Source organism: Hippoglossus hippoglossus, chromosome 10 (assembly GCF_009819705.1).
Source record: "Hippoglossus hippoglossus isolate fHipHip1 chromosome 10, fHipHip1.pri, whole genome shotgun sequence".
Lineage (NCBI taxonomy): Eukaryota > Metazoa > Chordata > Actinopteri > Pleuronectiformes > Pleuronectidae > Hippoglossus > Hippoglossus hippoglossus.
In genome coordinates this window covers 25,451,615-25,475,982 of record NC_047160.1, presented here as the reverse complement: position 1 = coordinate 25,475,982, position 24,368 = coordinate 25,451,615, and the positions used below count along the sequence as shown (strand labels likewise).

At 43.4% G+C, this 24,368-nt stretch overlaps 1 protein-coding gene across 2 annotated transcripts in view; it reads left to right on the top strand.

Moving 5' to 3' along the window:
• The window catches only part of htr4 (5-hydroxytryptamine receptor 4), a 103,705-nt gene that overhangs the window by 54,464 nt on the left and 24,873 nt on the right, over positions 1–24,368 (top strand). For both annotated transcript variants that reach the window (XM_034598297.1, XM_034598298.1), the window contains exons 3-6: positions 4,566–4,679; positions 9,779–9,979; positions 18,128–18,281; positions 20,879–21,441. In XM_034598297.1, the coding sequence (XP_034454188.1) occupies positions 4,566–4,679; positions 9,779–9,979; positions 18,128–18,281; positions 20,879–21,441 (1,032 nt within the window). The remainder of the gene's footprint in view (positions 1–4,565; positions 4,680–9,778; positions 9,980–18,127; positions 18,282–20,878; positions 21,442–24,368) is intronic.

Here is a 24,368-nt window from a genome sequence, read left to right as displayed (position 1 = left end):
TCTGAGTGTTATACGTCTTTTACTCTAAAATTAGACCAGTTTTATTAGTTTTTTTAAAACGGGGTTGAACCCATTAAAAAGAGGATTGACTCCTTTCCCATTAACAGTAGAAGCTTTTGATCTCTTCTCCTCCGGTGATTTATGTTCAAAGTCGGAATCTCTCTTTGCCGTCTCGCCACTGTCTCACTATTGCACGTTGTTCACTAACTTTAAGCTTTTACCTTTTGCCCTTAAGTTTTGTGCATCGTAACATTGTGCAGGAAAGGTGCAGCATCAGAGTCTAGACTCCCAAAACAAAGAAGAAGAAGAAGAAGAAATTAGCGCATTCAAACAGGATGTAACTCCAGGAACGTCCCTCAGAGCAAAAATAAAACTGTGCCTCCACACAAACACGAGCATGAAACAGATTTGAGAATCCAGACTGATCATCAGGCTTCAGCGGGGCTCAAACAACGGTTCACTTTTACACTGCGCCTCTGGTGCAAAGTGTTCTGGCCTTCACATCACACTATGGTACAGCAGTTACAACTCGGGGGGTAAGTTCCCTGTGTAACGCGTCCCACCCTGACCGTCCTCTCACCCACGCTGTCCTCGGATGAACAAGAGCTGTCAAGGACAATCTGGAGAACAGACGAACTTAAATCATGTATGTTTGAGTCCTCTGTGTTCTCAACTCTGCATGATTCAACACTTTGTAACTTTGCTTTAACTTCCTCCTTTATGTTTGTTCTTATGCTCAATATTAATCCCTTTATGTGGTAGATCCACTGTCAATTTCCAAACAACATTAATAGCCAAGCATCAAGGAAGTAAATTAGCATTCTCACTCTAGGACAGCCCTACACGGGAAGGGCTAAGGGCTGAAATGGGATTGGGCCTAAAGCCAGTTCTATGTCGAGGTGAAACTAAAACACTTCTTCTCGAACTCGGAGACAAAAGTTTAACATTTTTGCAGCTTCAAACTTTGCAGATAACTCTGCTGTGTGTTTGCAGAGGCCTCCAACGCGGCGGCTTCTGTGCAATCGACCGAGTGTCGCACATTTGACTTCTCGCACATGGAGCTGCCCGGCTGCTGCATTAACTCTGCCCGGCCCACTGAGGCCTGTGACTGCAAGTCATCACAGCTCTTTAGATCCAATCAGTGCTACTTTCAACAGCCACCCGATCCGGAGCCATTCTAAAGGCTGCAAATAGCTGCGAGGGCTCGGGTGCAGAGGGTATTCTGAGGTGATTGGGATCTGCATTTTCACTTCCCTTTCACAGATAATGTTAGAAGACTAAGCCTCATCATCCTCTGTGTCATGGGTGATTCAGGTAAAAGGTCGAAGTGAAGCCAAGAAGATATGAAAAACATTGCGTCTGCATGGGAGGCAAGAACAGAAACCAGTGGTCCAGTGACGGATCGCAGCATTAAACCTTCTCAGCTGGTGAAGGTATTTTCCCAGTCGCCCCCCCCGTCCAACCCTGAGCGGCCTAATTGAGGCGGCTGCTCGCTGATTGCCGACCAGAGGTTCGTCTAAGCTGCAGGTCGAAGTTCATGTGTATCAGGTCTCAGCAGAGTTCCACGTGTTCTGTCTCTCTGAGTTATTTCCTTTTAACTATGTCTTCCAGATGTGCACAGATATATAAAGATATAAGAGCAAGTGATATTGTGCAGAAAGAGTTCAGCTTACACCTGGAAAATCAATGTGAAAAAAATAATGAGGGCAAAAACATGAGGAATGAAAAATAGAAAATTGAGAGAAATTACCACAAATGCCTCATATTACATGTCAGTGTATTTTGCCAAATGCTGCCAAACGTTATGTTCTCCTGTTGCACACGTTGGATATTTGGAATGAAACCTTTTCAGGGTGAATTGTGAGTTTTACTCTCTAAAGTTAAATATAGGCTCAGTGCAGATACAATTTTTCACCCAGAAAATTACAGTTTTATTACTCAAATTAAGGAAGTTAATAAATAGCCTGGAGCTGCTGCTGTACAGTGTGGAAAAAGAAAAGACTCAGACATTTTACCTTTGAATATAAATCATGGAAGCCCAGTGATGTGTTGCAGTACAGACATGTCTGTAGACATACATGTAAAGAGACCGTCTGTGCCTCGTCTCTGCAGATTTAACTTGCTGATGTCAAGTTTTACTTTAGTTTTTTACTGTAGAATTTCTGAGAAAATTACAGTCAAACATTTTCATTATGGTGCTCCTACCTTCATATTTAACCATTTTCAACAGCATTTCAATGACACCATTTCAAAATGTAGATAATAAATATGTTGATAGGCTAAAACAATGTGCCAGTTTGAAGCTAGATGTTATTTTACTTCCAAATCACGGCCTGTTAAAAAGAAAAGGAAGATGTGTGGCTGTACGATTTCAGGGTCAAGTGAGAGAACTCAATAATGCAGGTGAGCATCAGAGTCTCAGCAGAAGATGAGTTCCTCTCTGAGACGCTCTCAGGTAACAACGCTGCTGAATAAGAGCTCGGAGCCTCGTAAATCTTACAGGAAAAAAGTTGACTGTTCCTTAACAATTAGGAAGCAGATGGCGGCAGCTTGAGAATCCGAGGTTGACGGGCGAGTAATGATCGGTAATTGTGCGTTTTGAAAGCTTAGAGAGAGAGAGTCTCCAGAGACTGATTCATTGTCGAATCCAAAATGAGGCTCTCGCTCTCGCTCCTGCACAAAAGAGCAAAGTTGTTCGCTGCCGGTCGCAGCCGCAGCTGTGTTAAATAACTAAAACGTGCATATTAATGCCTCATTTAGGGGAAAGGTCAGACTGCGAAGTCGACAAATTCCAGATGAAAGGGGCTCCTTCCATCTTGTGTTTTTGAAATGATGTGTCTGTCGAGAATCTGTCAGCGTTCCCATTTGATCTGATTAGTGTGTTGGCACCGATGATCAAAGAACAAGCCTCATTTGCACACTATCACTCCTCCTTTGAACCTCGGATGGTGAGAGTAGAATCATTTGGCAGACGGGGGGCGAGACGTGACTCCTGACTCCTGCAGGATAATGTGGACTGGACACAAAAAAACAGGAATAAATTGGCATCAATCTTGTGAGTTTCTGTGGACGTGCAGGACAAAGACACGGGAACAGAGAGTTAAAAGGATGCTCGTGTAATGGAGCTGTTCCCAGAAGAAGAAGAAGGAGGTGATGGAGGTCTCTCTCCTGCTCCTTCCTCCCTGTGAAGCCTTCGAGTGCGAGAGACCACAAACCTCAGGAGGAGGACCGCGTTGCTCTGCCAATGTCAAACAAGTCTGAGATTAAACAAGTTTCACAGGGTTCACTCCCGGGGCTTTGATTCACGTTCCTCCAGCTCGAGACGCTGAACTCATGCCAAGGTTAAATGTATCGGGGGGGGGGCTGAAAATGCAAGTTTGCAGTTTATTACCATCAAATATATTATCCTTCCCAGCACATGAGGATCCTGAGTAAGCACCTTACATTCAGCCCTTTTAAATCACAGCAGCATGGGAGAGAAGACTTTTCTTCAAATCGGACAAAGAGGCGTCGAATCAAAGAGTCGGAAGATAATCTGCTCTGTGGAAACGTGAAATGTGACGATGAATAATAAGGATGTTGAGGATTATTTCATTCAGCACTTCACACAGTAATGTAAAGATTTATTCATTTACACTTTCTGACATCACAGACGATGGGACGAGCCACTGCAGGAAGAAAAGCAGCAGCAGAAAATCCTCTGTTTTATGAAACCTTCAAATTCAAACTGTAAAAAAACTCCTGATGGAAATTATTCTAACTTCCTCTACAAACAATCATCTTCTTATTTTAGGTGTAACAAAAGGTTTCACAACAATAGTCCACACTAAACATGGATTTCAGAAAGAATCTCAAACGTTATAAAACCTGTTGTTTTCAGAACGAGCCTCAACTTTAGAAGAGAAACATTTATAGTGATATATTCGGATTTGACATTTTAAATTGCTGTAGTTAGACTGAAAACTTTTTCTTTTAGAAGTCAGTAGAAAATCGTTCTTAAGTAGATGAACATCTCCCTCACATTACATAAAGTATTATGTCGCAGCCTCTGCGTCTTTCTCTCTCTATCGTGTTCATCTTGCTGATTTTAAATTGGTTTTTTTCTGCTCGGCTGAGTTCTCTGATGAAGCAGCTCTTTCCTTGGATATGAAGGTGATAAATAATTCCCACTGGCACTTGAAGGTTTGCAAATGTTCAGAAAACTGTCCGACATGTAACTAATGGCAGATCTGTATGTTGATAATGAGATGAAATATCAGATTTCAGACGTGACACTTTGATGATGAACAGAAACTCACATGTACAAACCCACTTTCCCTGGGGGCGGAGTTCTCCCTCGTTAAAAGTTTTACTGCCGATGACTCTACCGATACCATGATGTGGAAAAGTTGGGTTAAGCAATTAAGTGGGAATGGATTCATTTTCGCTGACGCAGCCGCACATGACAAAGTGAGAAAAGAGAGATTATAATATGACATAATATAATAAAAAAGTCTGTAACTCAACTCTGCTGATCTGATCTGATGTGTTCATGGTGCTGTTCTCTCTTTTTGGCGTCTCCATAGCGACAGCATGCCGAAGCGGTTGGCTCTGATCTGCTTCCTGTCTCTGGTCATGCTGATGAGCGTCCTGGGAAACCTGCTGGTCATGGTGGCCGTCTGCAAGGACAGACAACTCAGGTGAGACAGAACCGTCTTTCCTTTGAGCTTCGAATGTTTCCCTCTGTCTCGTACACTTCAAATGTCCCTGAAGGTTGTCTGACTTTATTCATTGTTGGATAATCAGACTGATATTAAGTGTTTTCACACCTCAGAGTCTGAAGCTTCATGTTTGTTCCATGTTTCATTTGATCTGTTAGTTTTGGTTTCACATTGTAATTTAGGGACTAAAGAATTTTGTCTGACATACGTACGTCCTGTCGTCCTCATCTACGTGGATTCAAATGCACCGAATTGTCCCTCAAACATTATATTGTCGGAGGTGAAGACTGCAGCAGCTTCTTCTTCTTCTTCTTCTTCTTCTTCTATTGTTTAATGCTGTCTCTACTTCCTGTGATTGGTCCAAAAGTCCAAACTATCCAACAAAGTGTTTTCCAGACCCAGAACTCCTCTTCTGGTCGGACTTAAAGTGTAAGAGAAGAAGAGCGAGAGAGTCGGAGTTAAGAAACACGTGAACTTCTTCTAAACGTGGATTCTCAGGTCACCGAACAAACCACATTTGAGAATTCTGCTAAAAAGGAAAAAAAACTCATAACACTTATATCATCAAAAGAAAGGAAAGGTCCATTCATCCTTGATCTGTGAGATTCATGAGCAACGCAGAGCCGGTGGGTCGTCCTGAGGACGGCTGCTCATGTGGGAGTCACTGTCACAGCAATGATTCATTCTTCTTCTTCTTCTCCTCCTCCTGCCCTCTTCTTTCTCTTCTTCCTCTCTCTCTTTGTCTTTGTGTGGTTTCTGTCTCATGACACCTGAGAGCTCAGACTTCAGAAGTGTGTGTGTGTGTGTGTGTGTGTGTGTGTGTGTGTGTGTGTTGAGGTCGAGTGCATTCAAAAGAGAAAGTTATGTAGGAAGGTGTGTGTTTATAAGTGAGAATTACAGTAACGGAAGTGAGACTTCATTGTGTATATTTTTGTACGTGCAGAGTGTGTGTGTGTGTGTGCATGTGTGTATTTAAAGAGACTGATGAGTGACAAAGTCAAGGCTGCGAAATCTCACCTCCCTCAGGAGAAAACAATGCCACGCCATCTTTGTTCCTCCCTTCATCATTGTCTGAATGTCCACTGGGAAAACACACACACACACACACACACACACACACACACACACACACACACACACACACACACGGATGTCCATTGTCCTTATTTTCCGGATGCATAAATCCACAATTCAAATGCCAAAGACACACAAACTGTCATCCAGAAGACGAGACAGACACTCACCTGCTCAGTGGGCGTGTCCCCCAGGGTGACGGCGTGCCTGACAAAAAAATAGTGCGGAACACTGAGCACATCATCAACAACCAGCGAAACCATCAAGTGTAGACAAACTGTTTATTTCACCGCTTACTCGAGGGGATTTTGAGGCCGATATTGTAGTATTAGTGATTGATTGGCCACGATGACGAAGAGTTCAGACTCTGAGACGTTCATATGAAGGTGATGTTCCTTCACGCATGATTATACGTCTGAGAGACAAGCTGAGACCATTGGGTCATCTGGTGGGACTGACGTTTATAGTTAATTGCAAAGAGAAGCGGACCGAGTACCAAACCTTGGGGAATCCCTGTGGAGAAGGACGTTTTCATTGGGTTACAAATTCTGTGAAGGTTGGTGAAGTAGCTGGTGGGTCATAAAGGATCTGGGGAACCTCACGGAGCCGTGGAGTGTCGGGTGTCATCAGGCAAAAGGGAAGCTGCACGAGCTGTAAATGCTTCGTCTGGAGTAAAAACTTTATCCTAAAGCTAAACGATAAGTAAGGAGAGTAATACTTCTGAAGATGTGCACAAAACGAAAGAGTATGAGCACGTTGAGCAGAAAAGACTCAAACACACATTGAGTTGGATCAGTGTGTGTGTTGCTCGTTAACTGCAGCTGCGTACCTGCTAATGTTATTAATACCCTGTTAAGATTTGCTGTGTTCCGTAACACACACACACACACACACACACACACACACACACACACACACACACACACACACACACACACACACACAGTTGTCCGTGGGGAGTTGACACCAGCAGAAGGTGATTCAGAAGGTGCTAAACCACTCATCAACTACCACCACACAAACATCACCACTGATACCAACCTTGCTTCCCTCAATGTGACGTGCTGTGTGAACATGAAACACCGACACACACACACACACACACACCGACACCGACACACACACACACACACACGCTGCCACACAGGCTGTTTATACTGGACGCTGCAGCTCTATAAGCAGAACCACTGATATAAATTGATGGTGCCACGGCAGCAACTGGTGAAGTTACTGACTCGCTTTCGTTCATTTGATAGAAGTGTGTGTGTGTGTGTGTGTGTGTGTGTGTGTGCGTGTGCGTGTGCGTGCGTGTGTGTGTGTTCACCGACCTCACACAGCAACAAAATCCTTTTTAATAAAGTGAATTTATTCTCAGCACTTGAAGCCAAACACAATATGTCATCCTAACTAAACACGACACCGTTGCTTCTGGGCACGTTAATGGTTTCTAAACTGGTGTGAGTCACAGGCAACGCAACTTTCTCTCTCTCTCTCTCTCTCTCTCTGTGTGTGTGTGTGTGTGTGTGTGTGTGTGTGTGTGTGTGTGTGTGTGTGTGTGTGTGTGTGTGTGTGTGTGTGTGTGTGTGTGTGTGTGTGTGTGTGTGTGTGTGTGTGTGTGTGTGTGTGTGTGTGTGTCTGTGTGTGTGGAATAATGTGTAAACTATCTGCAGATTGTGTGTGCAAACAGCATTTGTCTTACATGTGTGTGTTTTGTTGAGAACATACCTGTGTGTGTGTGTGTGTGTGTGTGTGTGTGTGTTCAGTGTGATTCACGTGTGCCCCGCATGACAGCTGTGGTTTCCAGCCCGGTCTTGAGGGGCTGTTTGGGTTAGTGACAGGCAGATGGAAAACGCTCTCAGCCGTCCCCTCTCTCTCTGAGGCTATTTATAGCGGCGAGCGTGGAGAACAGTCCGGCTGACCGACCGACTCTCTCACCGGCGAGCAGGTCGGCCGGTGTGTGTGTGTGTGTGTGTGTGTGTGTGTGTGTGTGTGTGTGTGTGTGTGTGTGTGTGTGTGTGTGTGTGTGTGTGTGTGTGTGTGTGTGTGTGTGTGTGTGTGTGTGTGTGTGTGTGTGTGTGTGTGTGTGTGGTTTGTTTTTCTTCGTCTGTCAATGCAAATGAGTGAAACCACATCTCTCCCTGATGCAGCACTGACCTGTCGGTGCTTCGTCTTTAATTTGACGTCCTGACTGATGAATTCACTGCTCAGCTGACTCACTGCATAACACCACCTCCCAGAAATCACATTCACATACACAACGGATTTATTCTGTTAGAAATGTAATCGAGAACTGGATTATTATCTTTAATAATAAATAGCGCTATTATCTTGATGAGGATTATTAGTTATATATTTATCAAGATGCACATTTGTTGTTAGTGAACTTATCAGTAAAGATTTTCACAGAAAATTCCTTCAAAATATCTGATCTCCCTATGAAATGTATGGAATTATAGTGACAACAGCTTTATTTAATTTTATATTAATGTTCATGTTGGATGACCTGACAGACTCCAAAGAGTGAAGCCCAAACATCTGGATCGCCCCCTTGTGGCTGGCGGCAGAGTAGCTCATAAACTCTGCCCTCTCCATGTTAGCAGATGGGACAAAATACAAAATGTGTAAAGGTAAAAGTAGACATCAAATAAGTTGACTTACATGTAATTGGTTAAACTTGTGTATCGGCAGGACGTCGATACCACGGCGCCACTACACAATCTCTCCCTTTCAACTAAATGTTACACACTGGACCTTTTTAAATAACACACACTCATAAATGTCAGTTCCCTAAATGTACCTGATTAAAAGAAAAACATCTAAATCCATGAAATATTCCCTGGCAAATCTGTGAAATCCGTCCAGTAGTTTTTTGCGTAAACTTTCTTAAAATCAATTCAGCCAACGAACAAACGAACAGAGCGACGGGGGTGAAAACATAACCTCCTCTGTGGAGTGAAAAATGATGAGACGCAGTGAAATAAAATAAATAATGTGACGCAATTAGCCTCAGACAGTCTGCAACACAAAGAATACAAAGGAAATGTAATAACTACAGGTTTCTTATTTGATGTATATGCACCGACCAACTTCCCTGCTGCAAAAAAAAACTCTGCAGGAGATGAAAGAGCAAAATGAACGTATTGTAAAGTTTGTCTTTAACAATCCTGCAGCAGGAGCAGCGTGACCCTCGTCTGTTTGGTCGAGATAAAGACGATCACCTTCTGTCACAGAGACTCTGGATTCAATCCCCGAGTCTCTTTCACACACCGATGTTTTACCTGTTTGCAGAATGAAAACCTTGATCTCTTTCTCTCTGTGCTTTCACCTGTGCTCAGGTTCGTGAGGAGTCGAGTGTTTGATGACTTTTATTTCACTTCTCAAACATCTCTCCCTGTCTTTTACCTCCAGTGGAAGATGGATGTTTTCCTTTCTTATTCCATTTTCCACTTCAATCCCTGTTTTGCTCTTCCCGTGAAATATATTGTTCTCTGCATTATGGAACCATTATTTGATTTCAAATGGATTTTCCATCTTGAACTTTCTTTCCCCTCTGCCTCTGTTTGTCTTGGATGTTTGAACTTCACTGCTCTGACTTTCCCCTTTAGGTTGGTTTTTAAGTTCCAGCGAGTTTGGCAGAGATGCCTCCAGAAGTGTGGGCTTTAGTACGGGAGCTGGAAAAGCTTTTCACAAGATTTATAAACCCGACTTCAAGGATTTACTCTCATTCAGTCAGAACAGTGAGGTACAACAGATGTTGGGCGATCGGGTCTGAGGTGCAGTTGCCTTTCCTGTTAGTACCAGAGGTGCAGGATGTTCAAGTTCTTCTTCACCAAACTGGATACAAATCCTCAAACCTTGAGGCCATAATGAAGGAATTAAATTGCTTTAGAATTCGCCCTTTCAATTATCAATTGAATAAATGGTTTGCGATAGAAAAACGCTGCATATAAAAGCACTTTAAATAATCTTTACACTTTAAATGTTTCTTATCTTTTCCTCTCCAGGAAAATCAAGACCAATTACTTCATCGTGTCTCTGGCGTTTGCTGACTTGCTCGTGTCGGTGCTGGTGATGCCGTTCGGCGCCATCGAGCTCGTCCACCAACACTGGATCTACGGCGAGACTTTCTGTCTGGTCCGGACGTCGCTGGACGTCCTGCTGACCACGGCGTCCATCCTGCACCTGTGCTGCATCGCCCTGGACAGGTAGAGTCCTTATCCCTGTTGTTTTATACGTTCATCCCTCAGTCTATTTTCCTGAGGAGATGTTTTTTGTCGTCTGTCAGCTTTCATGCGCTGGTTTGTGTGAGTGTGACATTTTGTCTCGACTGTAAAATGACTGATATTGTGTGAAATCACCTCTTTGGTGAGAACTCACACCCGGTATGAAATATTGCAGGTGTTTCTCACTGAGCAGGTCCGAGGTTTGGATGTGGTGTTCCAGATGTGTCGTGTTTGTCTCTGCTGCTGATGTAGTTGATCTAAATATATGAGTTGACACAGAGACAAGGCTCAGACTGTGACACAGTGACGTCAGTCCTCTAATGGGCTGAGGATGTGAAATGGGGATTAAATGAGAATTACTGGGCAGTTTGGTTGATGAGTAATTTCAGGTTTAAGGTCAGAACATAAAGAAGATCAAGGATCACAGTGTCAGTTCACCCATTTCACAAGAAAGCAAATACAAACATACCATGGGTCTATTTTGCCACTTTCAAATCTTGTATTTAGTTGTATTATTATGTTAAAACTACATTTTTTACTTTTAATATTTTATTATCACACTCCTGTAAAAGACAGAATTAGTTCCCTCAACTTTCCCTCATCACAGAAAGTTGGTCGAGGGCAGAGACATTAGTCTGAGTCTATTGTGAGGTGGGTGAGTGGAGAGAATTTAATATGTCTTCATCTCGACAGCTTCGATATTAACTCCCGTGAGAGGATCTCCGGACTGAAAGCACGGATTGAGTGAGGATATAGACGGGATAAACTCGTCTTATTGCCTCTGAAACAGCAGGAAAAGAAAAAAGACGTTTACAGAACCTGAGAAGTTTCAGCCCGACGGCATTAACGTATCAGACGATTCAGAGAGAAAGATTACAAAGCAGAACTTATACATTATATGTTTTTCATGACATTTTCTGATTGGATAATCAGTGTCTTATGATAGTTTGTAATGCAATTATAAAAGATATTCTCGTAGGTGAATAAAAACTATATATTTTCTATACTTTATATAAAAGTTCATATATAAAAGCTCATAAATACAGAAATGATATTAAAACAAGTAGTATTTGGATTTATAAAAACAGTAAAACATTTATTAATTGAAATGCATTAAAAATGGTAATACAAAATAAAAGAGATGAGGTGTAGGAAGAGAATGAGGAAGTATCTCAGGAGTACAGATCATAACCATATATATGAATATATTTATAACATGTTAGTGATGCAGCAGCGCTCTGTGCTCGTGTTTATGTTCAGTGGCTTCATGTCAGACGATGTCAGAGAGTTGTAGGTTCAGTGATTGACACAGAGGAAAAGAACCTGGAGGTCGTCACACTCAGGTTTTCATCTTACATCACGGTGGAAAGTCGAGAGCTTGAGAAGGAGATCCTGTTTCCTGTGGATCTGTGATGCTCGGTGTTCCAGGACGTGAAATGATCAAAAGCATCCGAACGTTTCAAGGGAGCTCGTTTTCAGCCGGGATCAGATGTCGGAGTCGGGTGTCAGAGTTTGAAGCTCGAAGCTCAGAGATGATGTGGTTGTGAAGATGTTTGTTAACAGGGTCTGTGAACAAACACTCTGACACTTCTATGATCATATTTCTGTTCCTCTCTGTTATTATCTGCTGTGTGTTGAGGGGGATGTGAATTTATCACACCAGACATTAGACATCGTATCATGCGGACGACTGGATTAATCGTCATCCTGACAGTTTGAAATGGGTTTGAATGCAACTACACAACTTCCATTACCAGTTCAGACTCAGACAATCACCCTTTATTACCCACAAGCCCCTGCTGCCTCTGTGAATCAGGATACTCCCATATCTTCCTCTGATGGCATCGTCCTCCCTGATTCTTCAGGTGTTTTGTCCGTTGTTGATTTCAGTATCTTTTAACTGCTCGTTGCTCACTCTTACAGCTATATTCTATGGAAAAGGATCCATTTATATATAACGTTGGTTTTATGTGTTATATGCATGTGAAGGCAGAACCTCCCACTGTTCAGTTTGTGTGTTAGTGCCACAGTTTGGCCTCAGTTGTGCTGATTCCAGTAAGAGAGGCTGCTCTGCCCACAACCCACTGATGAGGGTCAGTGAGCAGCTCCACTACAACACCTCAGGTTAAGTGAAGGTGCCTCTGCAGCATCGAGGGAAACAGGCCAGTTTGCAAACAGAGGCCAGCAGCTTCCATCTGAAGGTGCTCTTTAAACAAGAGGGGGGGGGGGGGGGGGGGGGGGGAGGGAGAGAGAGAGAGAGAGAGAGAGAGAGAGAGAGAGAGAGAGAGAGAGAGAGAGAGAGAGAGAGAGAGAGAGAGAGAGAGAGAGAGAGAGAGAGAGAGAGAGAGAGAGAGAGAGAGAGAGAGAGAGGCTGCTGCAATACTCGTCCAGTTTATTTCAATCAAGAGGACTTTCTTCTTCACTGGCGGTGCATGCCATAAACACGAGTTACAGATAAGTCACAAAATTCCTCAGCAGGGAACAGACGCATCACAACAACAGGGGGGAGAGGAGGAAACCGAAAAGAGGGAAGGGATCAGGAAAGTGTGACTAAGAAGGAAGAGAGAAACCAACACGAGGACAAAGAGAGAGATGAAGGATTAGATGAAGAAATGAAAAAGTAAAACCAAACAGAATCTACAGGGTTTTACACGTTATGGTCTTTAAAAGCAAAGAGGGGTTTAGACCTGCAGGTAATAAAGATTCTTTGCAATATTATATTCATCAATAGGAACATGTCGATTACTATCAGGCTAGGCTAACGTTTTTATACTGTAATTATTAATGTAATTTTCCTATATTATAATTAATATTCTGATCTATAGAAGCTTCAGGTTGTGTCTATAGTTGATCTGAATGCAGACATTCATTTAATAAATAATGCTTCTGTTCTATTCATCTGTGTCGATGCACAACACCAGGTCCCTGAAAGCACCACCGCTAAAATGGAATTCAGTTTTTTATCTGATTATTTACAACCGTTCTTTTCCTACGGTGACAAAACCACTTCTGTGAGAAAGACCCGTCACCTTGTGCTCCTCGCAGCTTTCTGATTAAATCCTGCTTCTCCAGCTCGATGCAGGTCAGAGGTCACAAACCAAACCTGAAACACTGGAGAAAAAAACGAATTCAAAAAAATATAAAAGCTGAAAGTACAAGATGCTTGTTGTGTGTTGTGTTCAGGGACAAAAACAGAAAAAAGAAACATCTGTTGCCTGTGGTGTTTTCCTGCTTTAAGAGCTTGGCTGACAGACAAGAAAAGCTTGTGTGTGTGACAGAGGAAGAGGAATAAAAGCGAGGGATGCTGGGAGAAAAGAAGAGGAAACGGGGAAGAAGACAGTGAGAAAAAGAGAGCGTATAGAAAGTGAGTGTACAGCTGCGGGATGCAGCTTCTCATTCATCCAGCCCGAGCTGAAAGACGCTGAAAAGAGCTGAATGGAAATGAATTAAAACTAAAAATAACAGAACTGCCACAAGGAGGATGCTCCGACACAAAGAGGCGAACGTGCACAGAGACGTGCACAGAGACGTGACAACAGAAGTAACAGAAACATATGTAAATGAGCTTGAATAGATAAAGAGGATATGGACGGACTGACTTCATAATTGCATCGTCTTGTTTTCATTCCACATAATTACAGCTGTTGGTGTAAATCGCCGAAATGTGACTGCGTGTTTCAGACCAGATACTTTTTTAGATTCATAGAACTTATTAAAGTATCAAAACACTTTTCTAAACGTAGATATTAGATTTAGAAACACTTGTCTAAACTTATTAAATGATCAAGAGCAGTTAATACAAATCTTCTGCTCTGCTCATGAACTAAATCATTTTCAGAAGTTAAATTTAAAAAGTGATGAGCTGCCTCAAGGCTTCAAAGCTCTCGTGTTCATTACATAACAATCGTTTTTGGAAATTTCATTATAATTAGAAATTAGTTCAGGGATTTGCACCGATGAAGAACAACGTCAGTTAATGTGGAAGTGTTGTGTTATAATCTTGTTTCCCTGTCGTGTGTCAAAATGAGACGATCCCACCCATTCGTTCCCTGTTGTGAAATTGTGTACGTTTGAATTTCCATTTTAAGTTTGGACCAAAATATTATTATCTCCAGATGTGCACGACACATTCCCCACTTCCTCCTCCTGTCCACTAATAAAGACAAAGTATCCAGGACATAAACGCTGCCAACTTGTTTGAATCCTGAGTCTGTGCAGCAGCGATTGAGAGATGAAGCTGTGGCATTTAACCAATCACAAGTCAATCCTGACGTTTACATCATCATACAAAAGCTAATTGAACCCAAACTTGACGGAGAAATGAACACTTAAACGAGCATTAGTGAGATAAGAAGAACGACTCTGAGAACCATTAATCGTGTCTGTCATGACGCTTTGGTTTCCTGTCATGTCGTCCATCTTTAAATCCAGTCGGTGGTTCTGTGTATCTTCAGAAACCTTTTGGTTTGACCATTGATCGGCCGAGTGGAAGCTCACTCAGGAAAAACCCTCTCTCAGGTTTGACGTCAGAATCTCAGTCCTCAGGAACGCGACAGCATGTTTTGGGTTCCGTCTGTTCTCAGAAACCAGCTCCCGTATAAATACTGTCTGAATGAAACCGTCAGAGATAAACAGAGAGAGAGGTTTTTGTAGATCTAAAGGAAGCAGGGACCATTTAAAGTGCTCAGAGCCAGGACCCGCTGCCATGCGAGCGTGCCACGTCTGCTTCTAATCTGCCCCAGGTTAACATGTGTGCAAGTGTGTGTGTGTGTGTCGTTGTGTGTGTGTGTGTGTGTGTGTTTGTGTACACTGCTGGTTCTTTCATGTATCGCATGTGTCTTTGTGTGTGTGTGTGTGTGTGGCCGTCGCTATTCACGCGGTGCAAGAATCCATATTTATGTTGCAGACTCCGTGGGGGGTTGGGGGGGGGGGGCACATTCACACTTAAAGAATCCATCTGCAACCTTTCAACACGACTATTTTGGGAATTCAAATAGAGAAAGAATCTCTTGACCTTTTTTTTTAATGCCACAGCACATGCAGGCCACACACACATACACACAGTGCACACACGTACACACACAGTACACACACACACGGTACACACACCTCCTCCAAATTACTGATGGCGATGAAATGCCACGCAGCACATGTAGGTAATGAGGTGGGATCATAGCAGAGGAGGCAGCAAAGTACCCACAGTGGCTTAGCTGGATTAGGTTTAGAGCTGCTGGGGCAGAGCGCAGTGTTCAGTCGACTCTGAGAGGAATGTGTAAATGCAGCCGCTGGGGAGAGGATGAGTTTGGGAGCTGGACGCATCGAGTAGGAGACGGGAGGAGAAAAGTCCCATCATCGTAACGACACCAATCAGTCATCATCTGCAGCTCGAGACTCTAAACACAGCTCAGGGCTTTCACAAGCCAAACATAGACTGTAGATAAAGATGGACTTGCCAGAAATTAAACCAAAATATTCCAGAATACGAACGCTGCCATCTCGCGGCGATGACGGCAGCAGACAGAGACAGGAAGTGACATGTTAACTCTGCTGCAGAGATCATGTGATCATGTCGACATCAACACGACACCGTCATCAGCTCTTATTGGTCGTGGTGAATCCGGTGGACGATCCCCTGCTGTGTTCTCACATCGACTTCTCCGGAGAAAATACGGTGGAACTGCAGAGTTCAGTACGTCTGACAGAAGCTATAGTGAGGACACTCACATAAAGCATTCCCTAACCCCTTAAACTAACCTCAACCAGCACAACTAAATGCCTCACTCTTACCTAAACCTATTTCCAACCCTCAAACCAGGTCTATGCTCAACATGGTCCTCACCAGTATATAATAAGTACAAGTACACACACACACAGAGTCAGTGACCAGGCCACGCAAACTGCACATGCAGAGTATTTGCTGCAGTAAGTGATTTGATGCAGCATCTGTCATTTGAATTTTTCCATAAAGGGATTAGTTTCTCTCTCTCTCTCTCTCTCTCTCTCTCTCTCTCTGTCTCTGTCTCTCTCTCTCTGTCTCTCTCTCTCTCTCTCTCTCTCTCTCTCTCTCTCTGTCTCTGTCTCTCTCTCTCTCTCTCTCTCTCTGTCTCTGTCTCTCTCTCTCTGTCTCTCTCTCTCTCTGTCTCTCTCTCTCTCCCCCCTCCTTCTCTATTGCTTCCTCCTGCGTTTCCTCATTTTCTCCTTCCTCTATTTCCCTTGCTTCCTTTTAATAGTCCATTCACTCCATCTGTTCCTTCTCTCTCTCTCTCTCTCTCTCTCTCTCTCTCTCTCTCTCTCTCTCTCTCTCTCTCTCTCTCACTCTCTCTTCCTCTATCTCCTCTTTCACCCCTTCCCTCTCTCCCTGCTCATTCACAGTTTTTCTCTGTCATCCGTGCGATTCCATTCATGCAGTTTAGCGCCAGCGTCGTCTTAGCGATATCACTGTGTGACAGCATGCTGGGGATTCCTGCTGTAGTGGCTGATAGCATGGACGCACACACACACACACACACACACACACACACACACACACACACACACACACACACACACACACACACTCTGACTCTGCCACCTGTGTGTGTGTTAGACAGTGAAGGAGCTGCAGATAAAATGAAACAGAGATTCACAGACAGAGATGAAGCTTGTCAGATAATTCTCTGGCTCAGGATCATAAGCAAACATTAGTTTAACTCACTTGTTTCAAAAGGCAGACAAACCCTGTTTCTGTATAAAAGGGAGGAATCTGTAAAGGAGGAGTGTAAAGTGAAGGGAAGAGAGGATGAGGTTGACAGACTTGGGTCCAAGCCAGAGGAAGACTCATGGCCACAAGTATGTGGACGCTCACACACTTGGTTCTATTCCAAAAACACACGAGCACCAGCCTCCATTATTCAGATCTCATCATCTCCCCCAGATTCTGATCCCTGGCTGCAGAGATTTGTTCCCATTCAACCACACGAGCATCGATGAGGTCGACACTGAGTCAGGTGACAGGATCTGACATTTCAGTTAATGCCAAAGGTGTTGGATGAGGTCGGCGCTCTGTGCAGACCAGTCGGGTGCAGGGACAATGTTTGTCCAAACACTGAAGGGTCTTTATAAAACTGTTTAAAGGAGGGAAACAGCAATCAGACCGAACATGAACAGTCCACATGACAAACATATATCTGTTCTTTTTAACAGACATAAAGATATAAGTTTGATATTTGACAGTTTAACCAATAAAACACAAACATAACCAAATATTTAGAATTTTAATGAAGAAAACAACAATTTAAACAATGTTAATGCAGCATTGTTTATTCTACAATATATATGTTTTCATAGCAGATATAATGCAGACACAGTTCTGGGTCTAGTCTCGATGATACTGATCCTCCACTTTGACTTCAGAGGAGGTTTTGGGAGGAAAAGATGTGGAACTGTCAATTTCAAGAAGATGTGGGTTTTGAAAGGTTGAGGTCAAATGAGAAACTGTGGGAGATGGATGGAGAGAGAGAGCTGACAGGACGGAGAGATGGAGGAATGAAAATAACGATGAGAGAGAAGAAAGCAGAGGTGAAGACATCGGATTCCTGAAAACATTCCTGTGCTTAATTATTGGTGGTTTGCATATTTGTGCTGATGCTCCTGCAGGAAACTGCCTGTTGAGCTGATTAAAAATGGAAATGAGAAGCCGGAGCAGAGGGAAGAGGGAAGAGTGACAGAAGAAGAGACCACAAACAAACAGGCTGTCACTCTTCACTCGCTGCTTTTATCGGGGTTTAAGTGTTTAAGTAAATGATTTAGTCATCGCATGAATGGAAGTAATGTTTTAAAACAACACAGGATTATAGGGAAGGAGAAAACATAAGAATACACAATGTTTGGGAAGATTTGCAACACATCTAAAAACTGTTTAACCCTATTTTTTTGCATTTTGTTGACTTGTGTACCTACATTATCCAAAATAATTTTGCTGCTGAGCAAAAACTACTGCTTTAGTGTAAAAAACTGACCTTAACTCAAACTTTTTCTTCATGTTTAACTTTGCTTTCATCCACACATCTGACTCTTGACTCAGCAGATGAACCGATTCACGTCTGGATTCCCTTTGCTCGTATTCATCCTCTGTCCTCCGCCCTTCCTCAGGTACTACGCTATCTGCTGCCAGCCGCTGGTCTACAGGAACAAGATGACCCCGATGCGAGTGGCTCTGATGATCGGCGGCTGCTGGGTGATTCCGACCGTCATCTCTTTCCTGCCCATCATGCAGGGCTGGAACAGCATCGGCATCGACCACCTGGTGAGTCGGGGGGAAAAGTCTGCGATGGTTTTTAAATGGAGACGAGCCCAAAAATAGAGTTTCCTGCAGGGAAGAAAAAAGACAGATCACAAAAGTCGAACAGAACAAGTTGTGTATAAACATCTTCAACAATTAGTCTCCACATGACTGACAAACAAGCCGTGGTCCCGACGAGCATCGTTTACAAGACGGAAGAACTGCTTCGTGGGGTTTCTGTGGAAACGATATCAACATGTCAGACAGACGTGGGGTCAAGCTGTCTCTGCACTTCACTCTAAAAATGTAAAGTAGGTGAGTCAGAGGCTTTGTCGTGCAACAAGTTGTGTTTAATGTCAGAGAGAAAACAGAAAAGGCCTCAGAGACATAGAATACAAACGGATCCAACATGAAAAACTGTTTTCTCCTCCTGTCGTCGTCTGAGGTCGAGTCAGCTGAGTCAGTTTTTCACTTCTGAGACAATCCACTGAGGAGCAGTGACTCTTCAGTGGAGAGCTCGTATCCACAGTGAGGACAGAACTCAGAACGAGGGGTCGCGAGAAATATCGATTTACTGTCAAAGTCGGGAAATCATTGAATTTGAAATCAAACACAACGGATCATGTTGGGCACATTGAGTTTATATCAGATTATCAGAGGTTTCTCTTATTATTGAACATGAGATTAAAGATCCTGCAGAAATCGAATATTTCCACTTTTCTAACCTGGCGGTTTTTGATCTTTTGTTGATTTCCTTTTCTTTTTGTAACTTATAACTTCTGCTAAACTCCTAAATTATTTTATTTTGAAGGAATTTGTAACTTTTGTTTGAAAAGTGCTCGATAAACAAACCATTACTTATTTTCTTACCTTTTTAAAGACGGAGCAAATGATCACGAATATATAAATAATGGTGTGAACTCGTAAATACAGAGTGTGATAAGTTTGTGGACATCATTCGCTAAAGAAAGACGATGTTCCCTGAATGAGACGAACAAGTAGAAAGAGGAGGAGGAGGAGGAGGAGGAGAGGAGAGGAGAGAGAGAGGAGAGAGACTGCTGCAATACTCGTCTAGTTTATTTCAATCAAGAGGACTTTCTTCTTCACTGGCGGTGCATGCCATAAACAAGAGTTACAGATAAGTCAGTAAGAGAGAGAGAAACAGGTGATCAGACAAAGATGGATGACTGCAGGACTGTGTGAGGAGAGAGAGAGAGAGATTCCCCTGCCAATACTGACCTCGCTCGCCCCCGTCTGCATTTATCTGAAGGCCAGAGAAAGAGTTTATTTTGGGGCGACTGTCAACGGGACGACAGGCCGGCTCATTTTTGGCAGAAACACGCAAATCATCATCATCATCATCATCATCATCATCATTCCTCTCTGTCTAACACACACACACACACACACACACACACACACACACACACACACACACACACACACAGCAGACCAGCAGTCTAAAGTTAGCGCTGGCGTCTCTCTGTGGGTCTCATTAGAGCTGTTGAATATTCTGAGTAGCAACTCGACTCTGGCACGAAACTGAGGATCCAAAACTGAAGCAACAGGAATTCAGGAGACACGCGCACGGATCTGTATTTGTACAGGTTCCCGACCACAGCTCTGCTCCGTCAGGCAGCGCAGTCTGGAGCCTTACACCGAATCATGTCAGTCAAAGTGTAGAAGTGTGTTTGTGTTCAGCGTAACTTTACTTTCTAGAGTTCGGACTTAAGAGTGTGGACGTTTAACCCAGGACCGGTGATGCAATGTGTCCATAGTCCCCAGTAAAGACTTAGAATATGGGATCAGGTCAGTTCAGGTCCCAGTTCCCCCAATATGCCGGATTTTCTTTTTATTCCTTGTGAATCATTATGCAAGACTTACAAACTGAAATTTACAGACATCTATAATTCACGAAAAACATGTCTCATAAGGTGAAAAATTATTCCTGGATCTGCCCCCTGTTTGAATCCGCTTCAAAATTCAATGGGTTCGTCCTTGGCTCATATCAAAGTCATCATAATATATATATTCTATTTGAAGGTGGTGACACTGTCCCTTCTGTGCAGATCTTTTTTTGTGTTTATATAAGTTTTGTGGTAAATATGCGTCTCTCTTGTATTTTCACTCTGGGCTCTTATCATCGTGTGCAGCGTGGAAGATGGAAAATGTAAATACTGAACATTTTACTCTCAAGCTATGTCGGCCCATTCACGAAAAACAACTCGGTCTTTTCACAAAAGGCAGCGCGGCCTCCTCGCACAGATCTGAGTGGATCTCTGTGTTATTCATGCTGCAGCCCTGAGCTGTAGTTTCCCACAGAGATGAGATGGTAGCGGAGCAAAGTCGGGGATGGGACTCGACTGTGATTAATGGTGACGTGCGGCGCCTCCCTCTCCCTCAGGAGATGAGCTCCCCTTCTACTACACACACCCAGATAAGGAGAGTGTGGGATTTTAAGTGGGTTGTTGTGGAGTCTGGAGGCGTTTTAAAGGCGGAGCGGAGCCGAGTGTTCAGCGGTTCAACACGAGGACGCTTTACTGTCTAAGAATCCTCAAAATCCTTCACTTCTATTGAAATGTGTGTATTAAACCACCTCACTATTCTCTGTGTGTTGCCAGATTGAGGAGCGGCGCCACAGCGATGCCAGCAACTCCACGTCCTGCGTCTTCATGGTCAACAAGCCGTACGCCCTCACCTGCTCGGTGGTGGCCTTCTACATCCCCCTGGTCCTCATGGTGCTGGCCTACCAGAGGATCTACATCACGGCCCGTGCACACGCCCTGCAGATCAGCATGCTGCAGCGGGCGGGGGGAGCGGGTGCTTCTGACTCTGCCGACCATCAGCGGAACCACCGCATGCGAACAGAAACGAAGGCGGCAAAGACCCTGTGCATCATCATGGGCTGTTTCTGCCTCTGCTGGGCGCCGTTCTTTATCACCAACGTGGTGGACCCCTTTATAGACTACACCGTGCCGGACAAGCTGTGGGCCGCCTGCCTCTGGCTGGGCTACATCAACTCCATGCTGAACCCCATCCTCTACGCCTTCCTCAACAGGTCCTTCCGCCGTGCCTTCCTCATCATCCTGTGCTGCGGCAGGAAGAGGTACCGCCGGCCGTCCATCCTGGGCTCCGCCGCCCCCTGCACAGCGACGCAGATCAACGGATCCACACACGTACTCAAGTAGGTTCCCCGAGTCTGACGGGAAGTCGCTCATCATGAAACACACACAAAACACAGAAGAGATCATATGATGAAGAACACAAGACTGTGAGTAAATAACCCGTTTCAGCCTCTTTGCAGTCACCTCTGTGTTTTCGTCCTCACTTTGTTATCATCTCTGCAGCAGTATTAACGCCAGCGTTTCCTGAATAATGTTCTTCAGGGTCAGATGGCAAGTGGCAGCAGTCCATTATGATAAAAACATGATTTGTTTCCAGGCGCGTCAGAGACGACTTTATCTCCTCCCAGTGGCGTCGCTCTTACCAGTGCATGGACTTGACTCATTACTCTCTCGACCTATTAGCATTTCTAAACATAGAGCACATGTTTCACAGCGATAAGAGCGTGACGTTTAACATGTTCTCCTCAGGGGCCTGTTGCATATTTAATCTGCATATTTCTCCGCATGCTCCCCTTCCAACTATCTCAGGGGCAAAGTGTGAAGTGTGAGGGGTTTACAAAATAATCTTAATGCCTCTGATTTCCCTGATATCTCTTTATTCACTGCAGAAGCTTATTCCGCCTTCACGCTGGTGACATAGATCCTCCTCCATGTTTGTTTTCCTCCTGAAGTCACGTTTGATCGAGCGAGTTTCTGTGAAAGTCTCTGGAATCGCCGCTGTCAAATCGTTTCCTACAAATGACAAGTGTGTGGTCTGACGATTATATTACAAATCGGTTAAATCTGTCAGCATATCTGTGGTGTCTCACGTTTTTAATATTGGTTAAGAGTTGAAAAGCGTGTCTGCACCGGGCGTTGGCTAATCCAGTCGTACATGTCCACTCCTCAACAACACGCAGGATTATTTGGGTTCAGCAGGAACTTGAAACACATATTTATATTTCTGTTTCAGACTAGAAAACAGACATGTATGAAATTCTTGAAATGGGACTTTGTCAGTGTGCCCAGTTTAACTTACATTAGTGTGCACTTCATGAAACACTATCCTCCTGCACTCAGAGCTCCAGAAACTATTGAGTGATTTGACTCGGTGCAGAAAAACCATACGGGACGATTTCTGTCGTTATGTCATGTTCCATTTTCACTCGTCCGGACACATTATGAAGCTGATTGTGAAAACGATCAATTAAAGTCAGTTTTTCCTCAACATTTTCATTCCCTGTCTGAAATTGCTGGACCACCTGCGGAGAGTTGTTACTGAGGATCGAACCTGAGCTGTTAATGTCATCCGACACATATGGAAGTCAAATACTCTCATTATTTAAATTATAGTTATTTGCAGAAGAAAGGTGAAACCAGTTTTATCAGAGATGGTCGGTGCAGATGTTAGGTATATTAATACAAAGTTTAGTGATAGAATGAACAGAATCATGGTAGCAGTTGGTAAAGAACATTTTAAGTTGTGTAAAAATGTACAGATTATATTCAGTATACGTGACACATTTCTATATTTATAAAATCATAACTGTTGAAAACAAGATGAGCACAGGAACAGATGTGGCAGCTTCATAGTCATATTCGTATCAGAGTTATTATTTACTCTCTTTTATCAGTGTGAAGCAAGAGTTGAGCTTTTATTGATCAAATTACTTGTGGGGTAGAAGGTTTTGAGCTAAATATAAAATGAAAATGAGCGAATCAGAATTCAGCCTGAGGAGCTGCAGAGTCAATGAAGGAAAATATCTGGCACTAACGACGATCAATATCCCCGTTGACAGATTTAACATCAGCCTCAGTGCATATTGTGCATTTCCAACAACACTAATCCATCCTTTGCATAATGGAAGCCGTTAAGAGTTTATTTTAACGTGTTGGCTTTTATTAATGTTTGTGAAATACGTAGTTGGAACATTCGACTACCACGCACCCACATATTTCTCCTCTCATTATACCTCCTGGTGGTTTCATTGATAGAAGCGTCACAGAGCGCTGACACCTCTGGACTTCACAGGTTCTACAGGAACTCACCCATTCCTCTGAGAAGCTGGAACCACGTGGGCTGAAGCACCAGCAGCTTTTCACCTCATCACATCCATCAGCTCGTGGATAGTTAGAGTCGAGCCGCGGACTCACAATCACACAGGGACAGTGTTTGACTTCACGGAGGTTAGAGGTTCAGGGCTCAGTTAAAAAAATATCCACATGCAACTACAAGGAATATTTAGATATATTTCATGGACGTGACAGCAGCCGCACTGATACTCCAACACTGAAGTTGATGTATTACTGTTTCCACGTGTGATTTATGATTCTTCTTCTGTTTCCCTTCGCCCCCCCCCCCCACCCCCCTCGTGTCTCTGTGACCATAAAACATTCTTCTGTTTCAAAGTAAAAGCTTCTCACTGAACGAAATTATCATCACTGGGAGGCTGATGGGATTTTTTAATCGATACCAGTTGGTCTAATGATCACCTGGACAGGTTATCCATCTCCGGCCTGGACTCGGGCGAATCTCCGCTTGTTGGTGTGTGAAGACGAACGGATCTCACGTGGCAGGAGATGAGTTATGTTGTCGTTGTTGCCGTTGGTTACAGATTGATAAACGATAACATGAGTAGATGTGGGTACAAAATAGATTTTGAAAGATGTAGATTTAGTACATCAGAATTAAAAAGTCATTATTGCCATGTTGGGTTCCACTGGTTTCCAGTGTTAAAACAAGAAGTCAGAGGAACAAAGCCAGGAATGATTTTTCATTGCTGGACTTGGAGCAGATGGAAAGAGAAGGAGCTGAGTCAGTTAGTGAGTTATGGGCCTGTTGGATATGAGAATATTAAAGATTTTGTCCAGAGATTGTAGAGAAAATATTATATTTTTTGTTACAATGCCAGAAATAACAACTAAAGAGTGGCACAAATGAACCATGATTCTGGATTCTGGACTGAACTCGACAGACACAAATTAAGATGAGACAGACGTCTGTGAT